At 32.9% G+C, this 20,017-nt stretch overlaps 1 protein-coding gene across 1 annotated transcript in view; it reads right to left on the bottom strand.

The window, feature by feature from the left end:
* Positions 1-4,888: 4,888 nt before the first annotated feature.
* LOC132272557 (WAT1-related protein At1g43650-like) overlaps positions 4,889-20,017 on the bottom strand; it is a 67,582-nt gene continuing 52,453 nt past the window's right edge. The window contains exons 6-7 of the mRNA XM_059773682.1: positions 5,153-5,304; positions 4,889-5,027 (exon numbers count right to left, since the gene is read on the bottom strand). Coding sequence (XP_059629665.1) covers positions 4,889-5,027; positions 5,153-5,304 — 291 coding nt within the window. The remainder of the gene's footprint in view (positions 5,028-5,152; positions 5,305-20,017) is intronic.

Consider the following 20,017-nt stretch of genomic DNA (forward strand, 5'->3'; position numbering starts at 1 on the left):
ACATAGGAGCATGTGGTACACGCAACAAGTCATTCAATATACAAGTATACGTACGTAAGTATGCAATCAAGATTCAAATGCACTTAAGACAAGTATAGAAGATATAAGTATACTAAAGTAAATCATCAATATACAAGGGTACACACTAAGTACACTAAGCAATATTGAAATGGAAATGCAACATATAAATTCAAGTATACATTTCTAAGTATATTAAGCAATGTTGATATGCATGGCATACAAGTATATAAATCCAAGTATACTAAGCATTTTTTTTATATATAAGGCATACAAGTATACAAATCCAAGTATTGTAAGCAAGAAATGAAGTATCATGCATCCAAGCACAAGTTAAAAGTAATCCACAATTACAAATAGGAATTGAATGCGAAATCAACCAATGGCGGAAAGACAAAGGAGATATGGTCTCAATGACCAAACAAGTGATCTCGGGTTACTAGCCCACAAGGAACTAACTAGTGCGCACTATATGTTGTATAGGGAACTCTCATCCCCTATACTAGAGACATATTCTAGCCTTAACATATTACAATGTCCATACAAGCTTTCCAAAAATTATCAAGTTGTGCAACAAGTATATCACATATACACAATGTACATTGTCAATTACCATGTATAAGCAAGTTATGGAATACACACAAGATATGCTCTAGGCCTTCAAGTTACAATGGCATATTAAATGTCATACAAGTATAATGTGTATGGAACAACTTAAATCATAACTTCTACTCATGGAATACCATCTTGTAATTATACACCAAGTTGCAAATTATAAATTAAGCAAGAATATAACATCAATACTTAATTACCTCAATAAAAGCATACAAATGGAATTTAATTAAATTAAATAATTAAATTATCAAGATTACAAAGCAACTCCAAGAATCCTAAATATAATATATGTCAAATGTCATAGCAAGGCATAATTTAATTACAAGTTACAAACCAATTCTACCTTAGTTACAACAAGGTAATTTAAGATCAATGCCAAGAAAATAATTAAATAAATTTCTTAAAACTCATTCAAATATTCTTAATTTAATAAATATAATAGAACATGCCAAGCTCATCAATAATATCAAGTAAAAAATCCAATTAAGTGATTAGAACACTTAAAGTAAAATTAATTAATCTATTTAATTAATTTTCTCTAGATTTTAAAACAATTCCAAATGTCCTCAAATTCACATATGTTAAAGAACATACTAAGGCCTAATTTAATATCACATTACAAGTTGATTCCATGTTAGTTACAACCATGTGAATTAAATTTTCATTCAAGTGAAAGATTAATTAAAAGTTGCATTACTTATTCAAATCCTCCCAATTTAATATATGTTAACAAGCATATCAAGGCTTAATTTAATAGCATGCTACAATTTAATTCCAAGTTATATACAACCATGAGAATTAAATCTTAAACACATAAAATAATTAAATTAAATTTTAGAATTAATACAAATGCATGCTTACAAGTTGTATATGCTTATAAACCATCAATACAATACATATTTAAACCTAAAACGTCCCCTACCTCAATTTGAGATGAAATCACAAATCCCCACCAAAACGAAAACGCTTCAAATCCGACGATACTTCGGGGTTTTGTCGAGGACAACACCATGAACATTAAACTCCAAAGAGGACCTACCAAAATCCTAACTTGACCTCAAACCCAAATTCAAATATTGGCCAAAAACGGGTTCTAATAAGGGAGAAAGGTGCGCGTCGTCAAGGCCTTCGATAAATGCTAAGGCACTATGATACTTTACCTAAGGGAAGAAGGTTAATTTGGGAAAATAGGGGTGGTAGCCATGGAAGGGCTATGAAATCTGGTCCAGAACGTGTGGAGAAAAAGAGGAAAATTATGTTTTAATTTTTCAAACCCCCTATTTATAGAAAATCTCAAAAAAGTGCCCCGAACGGGTCCTGCCTGGTCCGGAAAAGTGGAATTTGAGCAAATGCGTTCAAATGGAAAAAAAAAAAAAGAACCGACATAAGAAATGATGAACAATGGAAGAAATGACATCAAAAACTGAGTCCCGAGTAGAGAGATATGCCTCAAACAATTTTGGCGCTAACCGAGGTCGAAAACCCTAAAACTGTAGCGTTTGACCGCAAGACAATTCTAAGAGTACACGACTCGATGAAATGTGAAAATGAATCCTGTACGAGGATCCAGGCTCAAAATGAAGTATTTTGTAATAACTTTCGTTAATTGCACAATGGCCCCTACAAAAAGGGATAACTGTAAAACTACCCGAATGAAAATATCTTCCAAAAGATATTTTCTTAAAAATCCCGAAATAAAATATCTCCAAAAGATATTTGTGAAAAACACCCCAAGAAACAAAAATAATTTTGAAGAACTTTGCATCCATACCCTTGGACACTAAGAGCAACCAGAGTACTTTCCTACAAAAGTAAAGATACGTATTTTATGGAAACCACTTAGGATGAAGGTTCATGAAGTCAAAACTCAACTCCAAACATGAAAACTGAGGTTATGCCAACAAAGTGACAAACGGGGAAAAGGACGAAAAATGCATAGTATCGAAAAACGAAAAATGTAGAAATGATACGGTCCTTTAAGTAAGTTATCAATCCAAGTGAAAGAGTCTCGGAAACCATTTCCGAGGGCTTGAGACGACACTAAGTGATGAGTAACCGTACTCAGAAAGGAAAAATCAACGGAAAAAATTTATCCGTAAAAATCTGAGAAAAAGGAAAGGAAGGAAAATGACTGGGTCATTACACTAGAAGCTCACTAGAATGGACTTGAGATAGCTTTTTGACATTTAAAAGGGTAAACCCTAATTCAAATATGGGACTAAAAAAGATAAATAAATTAGAATTTATAATTAGTAAATGTTAATAATGGCTTTGAAGGGCATATAATCTCTAACATTTTTCACATCAAAATATACATTTTCAATAGTCTTTTCCAAGAAAACTTTTGTTCAAAGTCATCAATTTTCAAGAACTTTTATGTTTGAACATGTCTTTTACAAAATCATATTCTTTTCAAGTTCATGCATGCGCATATACCTATAAAGGAATATGTCTTACCACTTATCCGTATAATCTAGCTATCAAGACAATATTTAATTGTATGATGAAAAATAAGATAACAGTGCCTCGCGGATGTGTAGGGTGCCTAATACCTTCCTCATGTATATTCAAACTCTTGAATCCATTAATTTAGTTCACGAAGACTTAAATGATAGTCAAACATATTTAGGTACCATATTAGACTTCCTATATGTCAGAATAGTTAAATATTCTCGCAAGGCCTTAGACATTTCTAGAAGTCGTAGTGCACCAAAATCCAATGTTAGGTGATGACACCAAACATATGTTAATCGGCCATTTTCATAAGGAATACCGACCATAACCACTCCATTGTATATGTCCCTTTTCACCATGACTAATTACTATATCGCTTAGCATTTTTAGGAGGGAGGAAAACTCCGGGTGCAATAATAATGTGCCTTCGAAAAAGAATAAAGTGATAGTGTTATGCGCATGAGTAAAATGTCTATGCGTCCATGTAATAGGGATAAGGAATGTTATTTTAATATTTTTTTTTCCTTAGGAAGAAAAAAAATTGGACGGCAGAGAGAGAAGAAGGGATGGATGAGACATCCCTTGAGAAGAGATCTTGTCCTTAACTTTTTTTGTTCAGTTGGATGGAAGAAAAGAAAAAGGGTTGACAAGTTACTATGTTCATTAGGAGATAAGGAAGAGAGAGTTTTAAATTATTTTTACTATTATACCCATCAATATCTATAGTATTACAATTTATGAAGGATAGTTTTGTAATTTAAAACTTTTATAATAGGCCCACTTGATTTCCCACCTATCTTTCATCCATATTTAGAGGATGAAAAGTTATGAAGGAGGAAGTATGACTCATCCATTTTATTATCATTTTTCTCCTTATCTCATCTCCACTGAATGAAAGAAGCTTGTTCCTTCCTTCTAATCTTCCCTACACCACTCTTCCTTCCTTCATAATGAACGAACCATAAGTTTTCCATTCCTTCTCCATTATTTTTCCATCAAAATGCAAGACTGAGAATCTTCAAAGAAAAATGCAAAAGATTTGGGTCTGTTTGGTAACTACTTTTGCTTCTTATATTTGTTTTCAAATCGATAGAAAAACATAAACAAATATGAAAAAACATATTTGATAACATTTGTGTTATTTTGTGCCTAGTTTCTAACCCAATTTAACTCGTGGACAAGCTTTTTGGTTAGAACATCAATTAATCAGTAGAACTAGAAGCAACATGATTCAACCAACCACATGCCTGTTTTAAGCGAAAAACATCGAATTTCTCAAATAGTTGTCATTCAAATCTAACTTCACTAAATACAAACCATAGTACTAAATCTGCTTTAGAAAAAGAGTTAAATGTTTAAGTAAGAAAATATATTTTTGCTTATTATTGCTACTGTAGTTGAACAACTCGAAATTGATCTTTATTAAAAAAAAATTAAAAAAACCTAATATAATGTAAATTCCATCTTCTTCTTCTTCTTTTTTTTTTTTTTTTTTTACAATAATCCATACACATTTTATTTGTTTTTTTTTTCCTTATTTACTTTAAAACATTGTGCAACAAATTTAACCAAATAATATATAATTGGATAAATTACAACATAACAGAAGCATTGCTTCTGCTTTTGTATGAAATAAAAAATGGAAAGAAAAAAATAAAAAGAAAAACAAGTGTCAAGCTGTTACAAGCTAAATGTTTCTTAACTACAGCCACGCTGTTAGGAGATGTCTTTTGTATTTTTGAATACATTACTATTGCGTTCATGTTATCATTAAACCCATTTCCAGCCAGTGCATGACTAATCACTGGCGAGTAATGCTCTCCAATGTGGTTTCTTCTTTGGCAATTGATCTTTGTTCATTTGTTTTGTTTTTTCCTTCTTTGTTCTTTCCCCACAAAACGCTGTAGAGTCCTCCAATTAGCAATATAATCCCACCTACACTATTACCAATATAACAATAATTTTCATCAATGTTGAAGAATGCAAGTATGCATACATATTATATATACACACACACACACCCACGTGCACACAAATATAATAACATAAGAAAAAGCATTTGAACCTTCCCCAGTGAAGGATCTCATTCCACAAGCATGTTGAAAAGATGGCTGTTATGATAAATGCTAATGGACTGAACATAGCAACGAAAACAGGGCCCTGCTTGCCTATGATCCAAACTCGCAACCAGAATCCAACTCCAGTGACAATTATGCCCTGATATTCCATAAATTTTGAGTTTTAGATATTCATATATATATATATATATATATATATATATATATATTTATATGAAGGTAAAGGTGGAAATAGTATGCAAGTACGCACGCATGTTGGACTTCTCTATACTGATGCTATAACAACTTTTGCAATTTACTTTTAGTAAGTATAAACTATGTAATATAACAATCAATCATAATCACAACAATAAGAATAACAATATATAAATTTCATCCATGGGTATGACTTGAGTTATTCATGAACATTATTAGTTTAGACTTAGCTTTTCTAAAACTTGAATATTGTTTGTTCATTATATGAGATAGTCGAATTTGAGTATTAAGTATTAATTACGAACTCATTTATTACATGACTTGAGTTTGAACAATGGTCCGTTAAACTAATTAGGTTAATATGAAAATCCTAAAGTTTATCTTTTTGTTATTTTAAAAAGTTACATACTCATTATTTTTTATGAAAGAAGTATTACAATATAATTAATACTTTTCACTAGCTAATGTGTCAAGCCAAACCAAAAGCTTGAACTAAGCCCACAAAGAAATAAGGTTAAGAACTTATAAGTTAGATTAACTCCGTTTATTTACCCAACTATCAAAAACAACTAATTACTAATAGAATAATTTTAATAAAAGAACATGGGAATTGTTTCATATTTGTTATTTTAGTCTTTAGGCTTATCATTACTAAATTTAATACATAAATTACTATTAGAGAACCAATGACCTTATGGCCTAATGGTATCTTATCTACCTCTTAAAGTGGATGGTGAGAGTTTAAGTTTCCATAGGGGTAAATGTGGCCTAGTGGTATCTCATCTACCTCCCAAAGTGGATGGAGAGTGTTCAAGACCCCATAGGGGTAAATGGATGTGCGCTTCTTGCCAAGGGAAACAAATTACTGTCAGGAGTGGGAATAGAGACAAACGAAGAAGGTTTGGGTTTTGGCTTACTCAAATCGAGAGCCAAGATCTATATTTATATAAAAGAATAGGGTACAAAGAAAGGAAACCAAATCAAAGAAAGACAGAAAATATGTCAAAATTTACGTGGTCCCATGATTACGGGGATCTTATCTACGTGATCCCATGATTACGAGGATCTTATCTACGGGGATCTTACATAAAATACCTAATAAAAGGCTAAAAACAACTAATAAAAATAAAAATAAAAATAATAAAGATATTTTAACATTCCCCCTCAAGTTGGAGTGAAGATATCAATCAAGTCCAGCTTGGTAATCAAGGAATGAAGTAAAGATGGACCAACAGATTTGGTGAACACATCGGCCGACTGATTAGAGGAACGTATAAAGCACGACTTGATAATTCCCGAACGAACCTTCTTTTTGATAAAATAAATGTCCACCTCTATATGTTTAGTCATCTCGTGAAGAATAGAATCTGAAGTAAGCATGATGGCTGACTTATTATCATAAAATAAGCCTAAGGATTGCTTTTCACCTAGCCCTAGCTCTTCCAAGAAAGATCGAAGCTAGAGAATCTCACAAGTACCCTGAGCCATGGCACGATACTCAGCGTATGCTAAAGGTCTCGAAACTACAGGTTGTTTCTTATTTTTCCAGGATATAAGATGGTCTTAATAGAAAGTACAGAAGGCAGATGTGGAACGTCTGTCAGTTTTGGACCTAGCATAGTCTACATCATTGAAATAGGATAACCTAACCTGCTTGCTAGAAGAATAAAATAGTCCAAGTCCACAACATGACTTAACCTATCGAAGAATATAATATATCGCATCCATATGAGTTGTACGAGGAGCATGCATAAACTAGCTTACAACACTAACTGCAAAAGCCAAATCAGGGGGGTGTTGGTAAGATAAATCAATCTTCCCTCCAAACATTGATACTGCGAAAGGTCAGAAAGGAGATCTCTAGACTCAGCTAAGATCTTCAGATTAGGATCCATGGTAGTGGAAGCAAGTTTACACCTAAGCATTCCCGTGTCTTGAAGAAGATCAAAGACATACTTCTTTTGCGATAAAGAGATACCCTACTTAGATCTAACAACCCCAATTCCTAAGAAATATCTGAGCTGCCCAAGGTCTTTTACATAAAAAGTTTTAGCCAATTGAAGCTTTACTTAAGCAAACCCAGGGATGTCATTGCCAGTAATGATGATATCATTAACATAGACAAGTAAAATGATACATCGACCAGTGGAGGAATAGTGGATAATACATGTATGGTCAAAATAACATCTAACAAACTCTATGGATAGAATTACATCACTGAAGCAGCTGAACCAAGCTCTGAGAGATTGTTTTAATCTATACAAAGTCTTCCGCAATCGACATACCTTTCCAGCATACTCCCCTCAGCTTAAAAACCCAATGGAGGATCCATATAAATAGTCTCAAGAAGATCACTGTTAAAGAAAGCATTCTTCACATCAAACTGATGAAGAGGTCAATTATGGGAGGTAGCCAGGGAGATAAGCAAATGAACTGAGGTCAATTTAACTACTGGAGCGAAGGTATCATTAAAGTCTTTACCAGGAATTTGAGTAAATACTTTGGCCACTAAAAGGGCTTTATACCGATTAAGAAAGCCATCAGCCCGATATTTAGTACTGAATACCCATTTGCAACCAACAGTTTTTTCACTAGGAGGGAGAGATACAAGTTCTTATGTTTCATTATGTTGCAAAGCATCCATTTCTACCTTTATAGCAGACATCCAATTTGGATTCTGGAGAGCCTCAAACAACTTTTTAGGAATGGAAATGGAATCAAGTTTGCCTAGAAAGGCTCGGTAAGGCCCTGAAAAACAATCATAAGAGTTATACTGCAAAATAAGATGATCAGTATTATAAGCGAATCCAAATCAAGCAGGGAGTTTTCGATCCTGAGTGGGATACTGAGACTCAGGAGTAGGAACAGGATCAGGGCAATGTAAATGAGAGAGAGATGTATCTAAACCTGAATCTGAGGAGGATGAAGGCAGTTCAGGTAGAGCACGAGGGGGTGAGGAAACCACAAGAGAAGACTTTTCTTGAAAATAGGAAGTGGACGAACAAGAGGAGAAGCCTTTTGATCGAGAGTAGAAGTTTCCTACAATATAGTGTTAGAACCATAAAAGGGGATATGCTCATGAAAGGTGACAAAAAGAGCGTGATACATATGTTTATGTTCTGGATCATAACACCAGTAACCTTTTGATATAGAAGAGTATCCTAAAAAGATACATTTACTGGCCTTGTCATCAAGTTTAGTATGAGAAGGTTACGATTTTGAACAAAACATATACATCCAAACACCAGAGGCATAATGGAAAAAAGAGAAATATCAGGCTGAAGCACTTGTAATGGGGCTTACAGCAAATAAGAATAGGGAGGTGAAGGTTTTTATTTTGCTCTGATACCAAAAAGAAGAAGTTTTAGGTTTTGGCTTACTCAAACCAAGAACCAAGATCTACGTTTATATACAAGAATAGGGTATAAAGAAAAGAAACCAAATCAAAGAAAGATAGAAAATATGTCAAAATCTACGTGATCCCATGATTACGAGGATCTTATCTACGGGATCTCAAGATTACAAGGATCTTATCTACGTGATCCAATAATTATAGGGATCTTACATAAAAAGGCTAAAAACAACTAATAAAAATAATAATAATAATAATAAAAATATTTCAACAGAGACTATAATATTTATTATATCACATAAAGCTTACAATACATGCTAATATTGGCAATAAGATAGGTATGGGGATGAATTTATGTAAACTCCACCAACCTTTTTTAAAAATACTTGGTCCCATAAATGTTCCAGACTGGGACAAGTTTAAACTTATCATCTCATCTCCGTTTACAAACAATGCTCACAACCCTTTTCCTACCACATTATATCTAGTTTACTAAATCTGATTAAATAAACAAATAATCTATCAACCCATAATTATTTTTACCAACTTATAGTGATTAGTTATATCCAGTTTAATTTCTTTGTAAACTTAAGCACAAATGTGAATAGATTTAATCATGATATTCATCTAAGAATACATCAATCAAATAGAAATAATAAACAATTAATATGTGTAGTAAAATAAAAAGCGTAGAGAAACTTGCATACTAGATATACGAGGAAAACCCCTAACTCGGGATCTAAAAACCTCGGGACTTGGCTCAACCAAGAAATTCACTATGAAGAAAGAGAGTACAACTAGTCCAATTTAACACGATGAACACCAGCCTACCTTCAGACTTAGCAAGGCAACAAATCTTCAATGCTCGTTCACTTGCAATCGATTTACTCTATTATCAATTTCAACCCAGTTGCCCTGCTATCACACTCTAGGAGATCTCTTTGGTTGTCCTGTACCTGATCCATCTAACAGTTATATAAACCCATTGATCCACATTAATCCCATCATATATTGCTTCTTCACCTTGGAATCATTCTGACAACCAATCTGTCCACCATTTCACGGTTTGGTTTTGTTTGGCTATATATAGCACTTCGGGCCGTGTGTTGACATTTAATTTTCAGCGCACACCACAACAATATTTATCAACGTATGTATAACATCATAATCACCATATCTAATGTAGAGTATATGATATATGTGTATGATACATAATACAAAAGGCACAAGATATATAATAAAATATAACAAGTTCTCACACGCAGACTCTCTTATGGATACACACAAGTAGAACTCTCACACAGAACACTTATAGATAAATAAATAAACAAAGAATGCTTTAGCGATAGAATAAACACTCTAGGACTATATAATTCTTGCCATGACTTAGGGCACACGGTCTTTACTTTTAGACCCTGTATATATAGAGAACATTGCTTGCTCCACACATAAGGTTCTTGGTCTCCAAATAAACTTGTTCTCTAAGTTGAGAACTTATTTTCTAAGTAAAATAAAACAAAATTAAAAGACAATTCTAGAAGAATTTGAGTACATGCCCTTTCTACTCTAAAAAATATTTTAATCTTCACCAATTTAATATTAGAAAAAGATTCAGTACACTCAATTAGGAAGTTAAGTTTTATATTTAAAATATTTCCATCGATCTAACTGGGAATAATGTCAATCGATCGATGCTTCATAGAGTTCAATCGATATCCTCAGCACCATCAATCGAAGTTTGCTTAGTGTTGATCGATTGGGAGTTTTATAAGTTTGGTTAAGGAACAAGCAACTTTATGTATTTCGACTTTACTGACATGTGATCGACTCTAAATATTCAAAATATACTTTAAACACCAAAATACTTATTAGAAGGTTCTAGAAAATGATTTTCTTGTTGCATATTCATATAATGTGTCTAAGGAAACTTAGAACTTAAACAAAAATAGCTTGGATGAATTTTTCAGAAATATTTTTCTTGATGCTCAAGGACATGCTAAAATCAATGTGTAAAGTATTAGCAACTTAGCAAAACTAATCCTAAGCAATATTTACATTCAATAAAATTTTTGGAAAATATATATGTCGTATATAAACACAGATATATACGGGAAAACTCTAGAAACTCTATTTTAATATAATATAAATATATTTTTCATGAAAATCATTTTTTTTCCAAAATATATATATCAATTAAATAAGTAAATAAATCATAGGATTTACCATGCAAAGAATAACATATGAACATGAATAACGTGTATCGATATACCTACATGATAATAGAAGAAATTCAAGTGTGATTATTACCTTTTAAGCTCATACTTGAGAAAATTACATCTTTGCCCTTGAAGTTGATCTTTGGACCATTCTATCTTTTGCAGAAGTTCTTGGACAATTTTTCCTTTTTTAGAAGATCTTGGATGGATTTGCCCTTTTATAGAAGATCTTGGCTTTTTGCCCTTTTAATGTAGACTTTTTCAAGTAGTCTTGTTCTTCGAACCCAAATTACTTAACTATTTTATTTCTATTCCATTACTAAACATATAATCATTACATTACATTGAGTGAGTTTTCTACTATGAAAATTTTCAATTACAATAATTAGAACAAAAAAAATCCTAATAGTTAGTGTGATATGACAAAAATCCTAACAGACGATATGTATATATAAGGGCATGTGAGAAATATTGGATTTAGATAAGGGTGTAGAGCTAATTTTATTTTATATAATCGGTTGGGTGTACCCAAATACGTACATACCCAATCTTTCCCTAAATATAGAGTTGGTTTAAATAATTTAAACCAATCCCACTTAATACTTCAACATAACCCTCCAATTTCTTTAAAAATCATAATATTAAATAGACAATATAAGCACAACACAGAGCCTGTTGGGAAACAAAGCACAGTAGAACAACTACAAAAAAATTTCCCCTTTTGTCCAAACCTTTGGAATTAATAATTTAGTGCAGGTATAATAAAATAATAGAACATAAAGAATCACCCACTCAAGGACACCCAACTATAACGTAGAAAAACCATTCAGATTGAAGGGAAAACACCTCGGGCCAAACTCCGAATGATATATTCCATCATGAACAATAGTGGGGTTATAATAGGTATTCTATAGATAAAACTAGAGGCATACAGATCACAACAATCGTAAAGGAAATAAAGCCCTTGGGTAATCACAACAACAACAGAATCAAACTTTACCCAAAAAAAAGGTGGATATTTTCAATAAAACAAGTAGATCTCACCGGTTTAAGGCTAAATGAAAAACACTTTAGAAGAGATGAAATGAAAATTTGACCGAAGAGGATGAGCTTCTCAATGTGAGAACCCTTCCTCTAGAATTTCACCTTGATCAGAGTTGAATTGGCCAATTGATTATAGAGAGACCACGATTTATCTCTTCTATTGGCTGAAGATCCCTAATCAGCAATACAAACTCACACCCTAACTCTCTTAACCATACTTACTATATTGTAATAAGATTAAATACATGGACTTCCACATAGGCTTTTAACATCCAAGTGGGCTACCACCCAAAAAAAAAATAAAAAAAAAAATAACCAACCTTATTGGGCTCTCCATATAGGTGTGAAAAAGCCCAACAAATCTCCTATTCCCGACTATGTGGAGGAATCCATCATACCCGCCATGCTTTTTTAGAAGTCATGCTTTTATTTGGGTAACGATTTGATCATCATATCTGATCCATGTTTGTTATAGATTTTCCGAAGCACTAATGACTTCTCATCCAGAATATATCAAATCCACAATACCTCACATCTATGTGCATGTTTTGATCTTGAGTGGAAACTTAGATTCTTGCTTAGGTAAAGGGCACTTTGACTATCACAGTGAAGCGTATACCACTATTACTTAAACCTCAGTTCTAGTATAAACCTTTTCATCTATAGCATCTCCTTTGGAAGCTTCAATTGCAGCAATATATTCAACCTCTATGGTAAAGAGGGCAACACAGTTTTGTCACTTAGATTGCCATGAAATAGCCCCCTGTAAAAGTAATTAAGTATCCTGATGTTGACTTCCTAGAGTATGTATCCGCAGCCATATCAGCATTTGTGAACCCTTCAAGCATAGGTTTACCATTAGATATACAAATATAAAATTTTAAAGTGTCCTTAAGATACGTGAGAATCTACTTTACTACTACCTAATGTTCTTTGCCTAGATTAGAAAGAAACCTGATAACAACACCAACAACATGTGATATGTCTGGCCTTGTACACACCATTGCATACATTAAGAAACCAATGGCTAAAGCATAAGGAACTCTTTCCATTTCTCCTTTATATTTTTCAGTGGAAGTAGTTTACTTAGAAGTGAGTTTGAAGTGATTAGCAAGATGAAATGGCTCCTAAGAAGGTATGACTTCTGGTGGACGAAAATGGAATAGGATAGTATCACTTATCATGGGGTCTCAGCCCTGTCAAAAGCATATCCACATCCTTCGAAAACCATCAATGGAAATTACTCCAGTCGATAAGCCTTGGCCGTTAAGAGGATAGGTTATTAACCAGACAGGAATGATAACTCCTTTATCCTCCGAACAACATTGTTATATCCTCTTACCCACCTTGGTTGTCAATATCGCGATTCTGAGTCGTAGAATCGCACGATTCTACGACTCAGAACTCAAAATCGAGTCAAATCATAGCAGAATCGTTCAATTAGTAGAATCGGTAGAATCGGGGGTAGAATCGTAGAATCGGAGGTAAAATCGTACGATTCTACACGATTCTACCGATTCTACGAAATTGGTTGTTTGGGCCTTTATTTTTGGGCTTTCTTTTATTTTTTGGTTGGTTTCTTCTGGGCTACAAAATAAAAGAGGCCTGGCTCAAGTGTAGTATACAAAGTTAAATATTTATTCTATAAAATATAAATTATTTTTCATTAGTGGCAGAAAAAGAAATATATATATATATATATATATATATATATATATGTATATATATCAATTATTTTTACCATGCATGTTGATGTTTCATAATATATTTTTGTGTTTAATTATAAAAAAATTAAAATGATCAATTATATCTCAAGGATGCATACTCGTGACTAACAGGTTTAGGCAAATTTTGGTTTCATTTGACTAATTTTGTTTTGAAGGCTTATCATATATTAAAAATTTAAAATAATTTAAAAGCGTAAAAGACTTGCCGAATTTGCCAGCCAATGTATAATCTTGTAGTCTAAACTGATAATATAATAAGATCAAGTTAACGCGTGGTTCACATTTTGTTGTGCTAACTCTTGATTAATTTCATATTTGTGACTAATAAGGTCACATACACCGTAACACTTGGATTGGTGGACAAAAAGGTTTTTTTATTTCTTCAGTTTTTGAAAAAAAAAAATTGCATAGAGTTAAAAAAAAAAAAAAAAAAAAAAAAAAAAAAAAGTTTACTTTTGACATGTAATTTTATTTTCTAACTTTGGAGATGGATGGGTTAAGATTTGAGATTTGTAAACTCAAGTTATTTTGAGCTAAATTCTCTTTTATTTATATTCGGACTTTGAAATATTGTTAGGATTTGAGATTTGTGAACTCATGGATATGTAATATTGTATGTTTTGACCTCATTTTTGTTATATTTTATAGATCTTATTATTTAAGAAGTTAGTTTCAATTGTTTCTCACAATTTGGTAGAATCTTACGATTCACGATCCGATTCTACGATTCCGATTCTACGGAGCCCAAAACAATTCTGCGTAAAATCCCGATTTTAACAATCTTGTTACCCACTGATTATTTCACAAAATGGGTAGAAGGAATGACTTTCAGGACCTATGATTGGCAAGAGGAATCCTAAAGCTTGGCAAGACTTACTATTAGATGCGTTGTGGGTATATAGAGCCTCCCTATGGTCAGGCCCTGGTTCTAGTGTGTACGCTACAGGCATGATGCAGTTCTCCTATTGGAACAAAAGGTTCTATAGTAATATACCAGAATGATCTATCAACTAGTGATTACTATGAGGTGATTTATACGGAGTTCGACAATCTGGATGAAGATTGCCTAGTGGCTCTCGACCAAATTTTGGTAAAGAAGGAAAGAGATGTCAAGGCTTATAACAAACGTGTGAAGAGTCACTCCGTTAGGGTTAAGGAACTTGTTTGGAGGGCTATAATACCTTCGTAAAAAATATTGAGGATTACAGTAAATGGTTCACAACTTGGAATAGACTATACATCATCCAGGAGGTATGAAAAGTGGGAGCATATTTGTTCAAGTCATTGCAGAGTGTTGTGCATGATAATGTTACCCAAGTCAAACTTATCAAGAAGTATTACCCCAATATGTACGAAGCCCAAATAAATGGATGAATATGGCCAGTTCTCGAAGATGGGAAACGTTACTAAGTAAGGTTTGGTTGTCTCAGCTCTTTGCAATTTAAATTATTGTTCTTTTATAAGATTGAAAGGCCAATGTATTTTTGGCTAATTTGCCTTAATAAAGAAAGATTTTGAAGGAGTCTGAACTTCTAATATTACTTGATTTTAGTGTGTCTGACTAATCTATGGTTAGTTGATTTTCCCACTAAATATTTAGCCATAACATGGCTCTGTCCGAGTATTTTATTGCATTAAACATTTAAATGTTACAGAATTTTATTTATTTATTTATTTATTTTTTTTTATTATTTTTTTTTTCCTGAATGGGATGGTATTATATACAAAAGAAAATTAATAAAAGTGTAGAAGGAGGCATACCTCCTTTTACAATTCAAGAGCTAAAAAAGCTCAAAACCAGTATAGACTGGAAAAAATATAACTCTGGCAACAAAAAACCTGAATCTATGAAAACACAATTGTAAAATCTTCTAAACTAAGTTTAAGGTAAGATAAAACTGTTGGGATTTATATGCCCTGGCATAGTAAATTCCTGTTTGGATTAAAGTGACATATGTTTCTAACATATCTGAAATATTTATGATTTATATAATTGATGAATTCAATGTATTATGATTCGATTCACTATGAAATTGATAGTGTCCCTGTAATTACAAGAAATATTTATATATATGTATGTGATGGCAATCAATGCATGATATATAAATAGTAATTATAAATTGTTCATAGTTGGTAATTATGGATGGACTCATAATTAATTAAGACTTGAACTGAATCTGTGTTAGGTTGAGATATATTGCGAGAGCCGTCGTATGCAATTGCTTCCTATTACCGTCATGGCATTTGACTCTTAAGCATGAGAAAAGTATAGATTCTTTTATTAATTAATAATTACTTTGATTTGTTCGGCGGATTCTTTGAGATCCTTAGACCGACACTTTGGGTAGTTATGTAATTAATTGTTAGAGGGTTATATTTTCAATATATGCATCATTGCTACTTGTATTTATTTTGTATTGATTATGGTTGATCACAAAGTAAATTCGAAGGCCTTCGTATGTTTTTAGACAAAATGATTTATTATATATTTATTTATTTAAATTATTATTTTTGTCAAACAAATGTTTTATTGTGATCGAGCCAAATAATCAATGGTACCAAAATAAATATATTAATTAAGTAGTCGGATTGATGGCTTTATTTATCCGATAATTAATTAAACATTGAGGGGTCAAAGTACAATATTGACTTAGAGGTTATTTATTATTTAATTGGAGTTCAATTAATTTCTTTTAGTGGAGTAGAAATTAATTTATGAATTAATTGAATTGGGTCCATGGACCGGGCCAATTATTAATTTATTGTAGCCAATAAAATAATAGGCCCAATGAATTCTCACTCATTGCCCAACTTGATATTGGAATCATATTAAATTTGAGACATATGAATTAGAGATTGAGAAGGATTTGTTGTTTCCTTTTCTTTATTTTTATGTTGCCTATAAATATACATGGTCTATGTATATTTAAAGGTGTGATTTTTGGAAGGAAGAAAAAAGGAATAAATTTTCTCTCTCTAGAAAATTAGGGTTAGTGTTCTCATCTAATGGAGGCTCCCACAAGCCTAGTTTTCCAAGGTCATTCATGGAGGCTTATGAGTGATTCCTAAAGGCAAGACCATTACCAAAAAGATGGAGATCCATGGAAAAGGTGTCTAGTAAAAGGGATCTACAATAAGTGAGAACATTCACTTTAGAGAAGAGATCTAAGGTTTACTCAAACCTTAATGTAAGTATTCAATCTTTTAATTGAATAATACATCATGTTTTATTTTTACATAAAACTTGTCTCTATGTGATGAATCAAGATCTATGAATTAAAATCCCTCGAAAAGTTTTTAAAACTAGCACATTTCCTAACAGTGGTATCAGAGCATGGTTTGATTCATTACTAGAGATCATGATTTTATGAAAATCATCATTCATGGATCCAAATTTTTATATGCATATGTATATATTTTTATATGATCATGATGTATGTATATTTGTGATTAGATGAATGCTGATGAATGTTTGGGCCATGGATGAAGCTTATAGGTTATTGGAATGTAATTTTATCTTTGGATGAATGTAATTAAGGCTTTGATTTAGCCGTTTGAAAGTTCAATGATGTAATTTATTTTTTCCATTGTATTTCAAGTTGTAAATATTTTTAAAGCCATGTAATATTCATCAAAGGATACTATGAAGCTTCAAGAAGGTCCAAAAGGGTTAAATTATGCTTCAGTAATTTTTTAGAATTTTTTCGAATTTTTCTGGAATTTTTTGAGGCTTAATTTAATTTTCTGGGAATTTGCCTGATTTTTCTGGAATTTTTCGGCGTTTTTCCGGTGATCGGAGCTTCGCCTGCGGCGAGAAGAGGCGTCGGAGGAGGCTAGAATCACATGTGGTGCAGGGATGGTGAGCCTGGCGCGTGAGGAGCACGCGCCAGGAGAAAGGACTTAAAGAACATGCTGGCGCATGAGATGCATGCGCCAGCCAAAGCCACACTCCTCCACGCGCGTGGAGGCGCGTCCCACACACCCCTGGCGCGTGCCAGCGCGTGGGGGAGCGTCCCACGCGTCCTAGGCGCGTGGGAGCACGTGGGGGCTCGTGTGTTGTCCTTCTGCTTGCTACAGGCGCGTGTGAGCGCGTGTGGGGTCCTCGGGGTTCGTTTCAAGCAGTATTTTACTTCTCCTAATGCGTACAAGCTTCCTATGGATGTTTATAGACTGTTGAAGGACGCCCGCACAGCAAGAATAGTTTTTAAATGTTAAAAGCTGAGTCCATTGGCCGTTTAATTTGCTTTATCTGTCATTTATTGTTGTATGTGATGCATGAAATAATTAATTGCTAATTATTATTGTTTATACATTACCCCATGGCCTTCGTTATTAACACCATTGTAATTAGATCTTCAAAAATAAGGCCCCACGTATGATTTGAAGAGTCTTAATATTACAAGAATGGTTGTCTCATGAAAATAATAATATTAAATGTTCATTGTAATTAGATCTTTAAAAATAAGGCCCTACGCATGATTTAAAGAGTCTAGATTATAATAACATGATATTTAAATGTTTTATTTTTCATTAGAGCATTAATAACGTTATACACTCAATCTAAAATCAATAGTGTTAGCTCCCTAACGGAGTAGTCTACACTAGGTGATTTTAGAAAGCTAAATATAATCGGGAATCATTTCATATACATAGACAAGGCATTGTCTTAAGAGATATGGAGATGATGGGTTCTGCCCGCCAATAGCAGTAATGAACTTCGCCAACCGAATAAGTTATTGGTGTATTGGTTATCCGATTTTTCATGTAGTTGTTAAGGGACCTACATACTATTTTAATGAAAGTGCTCGCCTAATAGTAAATGAATCTCAACAATAGTAATAATGACCTCCTCCAACAGGATAAGTTATTGATATATTGATTGGTTGATTTATTATGCTACAGAGTTGAGGGACCCGCATTAATTAAAAGGGATTGTTCACCAATAATGATAATGATCTCTTGTTCGATTGAGATTTATTATATTATGTGGTTAACAAACTCATTTTAATTTTAAATATGCATGATAGTATTAATAATTCACCTTGCATATCGTATGAATGCATTTATATTCAGATGAATTATGTCTAATCCATTTATCTGCTTGCTTAAATATTTTATGATATTGGACCTCATTTATAATGACTGAAAAAGGAACTTAGATATTCTATTCACAACGTAAGGGTACAAAATGTATATAATACTCCTATACCTAATTCTTTTACTTTAAGATACTTAATGAGATGTTTTGGTGAGATTAGATAGGACGTATGCCTACATACTATGTCAGACTTGAACACCATCAAGATAGCCTAAGGAACTCCAGTATGAAATCGAATTTTGAAAATGATTGTTTATTATTTAAAAATTAGCTGGAGATCGATAGGGCTGACTTGGGTGGTAAGTTTCAAGTTGACATGATTATTGCATTGTTACCAAACTCGTTCGACTCTGTTAGAGTGAACTAAATAAGGAATCAGTTTGAGTTCACACTCGCTGATATTCTTATAGAATTGGTAATAGATGAAGGGATAATCAAGAGTATGGGCGTTCCTATCAATCTAACCTAGTCTATACCATCTTCTTCTAGGCCCAAGTGGACGGACAAAGCAAAGAAGAAGGATTATAATAGGACTAGGCTAGCACAAAACATGGGTATCCAAAAGGTTAAAGGGAATAAGACAGTGTATGTTGAGGGCAAATTAAATTGTTTCTTTTACTGCTAACGAAGACACTAAAGGACGAATTGTCTAAGCAATAACGTGGCATAGGAAAATATATATTTAATCATTGAGCCATGTTATGTGGTTGTTTCTATTAATTCTTGATGGATAGATTCTGGAGCCACTAAACATTTTTGCAATTCATTGTAAGGATTTCAGGAATCCAGAAGCCTCGATGATATGGAATATATTTGTACTTGACCTGATGTCAAGGTTGTAGCTAAGTCAGTGGGACTATTACATCTGAAATTAGAGAGTATGAGGATATTAATATTAGAGAACTCTCTTTATGCACAGAAGTTAGACGCTATCTTATTCTTGTTTCACTTGTAGTTTATAAAAACTGTGTTGTTATTTTGTAAAACTGGTTTTATAAAATTGAATAGATATGCGATTGCTTCTAGTGCATTGAAAGATGGTTAATATACTATAATCACAAGCTCTTAAGATTTCCAGGATGTAGAAACTAATGTTGCATCTTCTAGATTGAATGTTAAGAGAAAATTTGTTATTCCTGACTCATTGTAGTTTTAATGTCTATTTTTGGGTTGTTATCAATCAAAATGAGATTCAAAGATTGGTCAAAGAAGGTTTATTA

This window comes from Cornus florida, unplaced genomic scaffold (genome assembly GCF_030987335.1).
Source record: "Cornus florida cultivar Cherokee Brave unplaced genomic scaffold, ASM3098733v1 CherokeeBrave_3.0.0_Hap2_Chr09, whole genome shotgun sequence".
NCBI lineage: Eukaryota > Viridiplantae > Streptophyta > Magnoliopsida > Cornales > Cornaceae > Cornus > Cornus florida.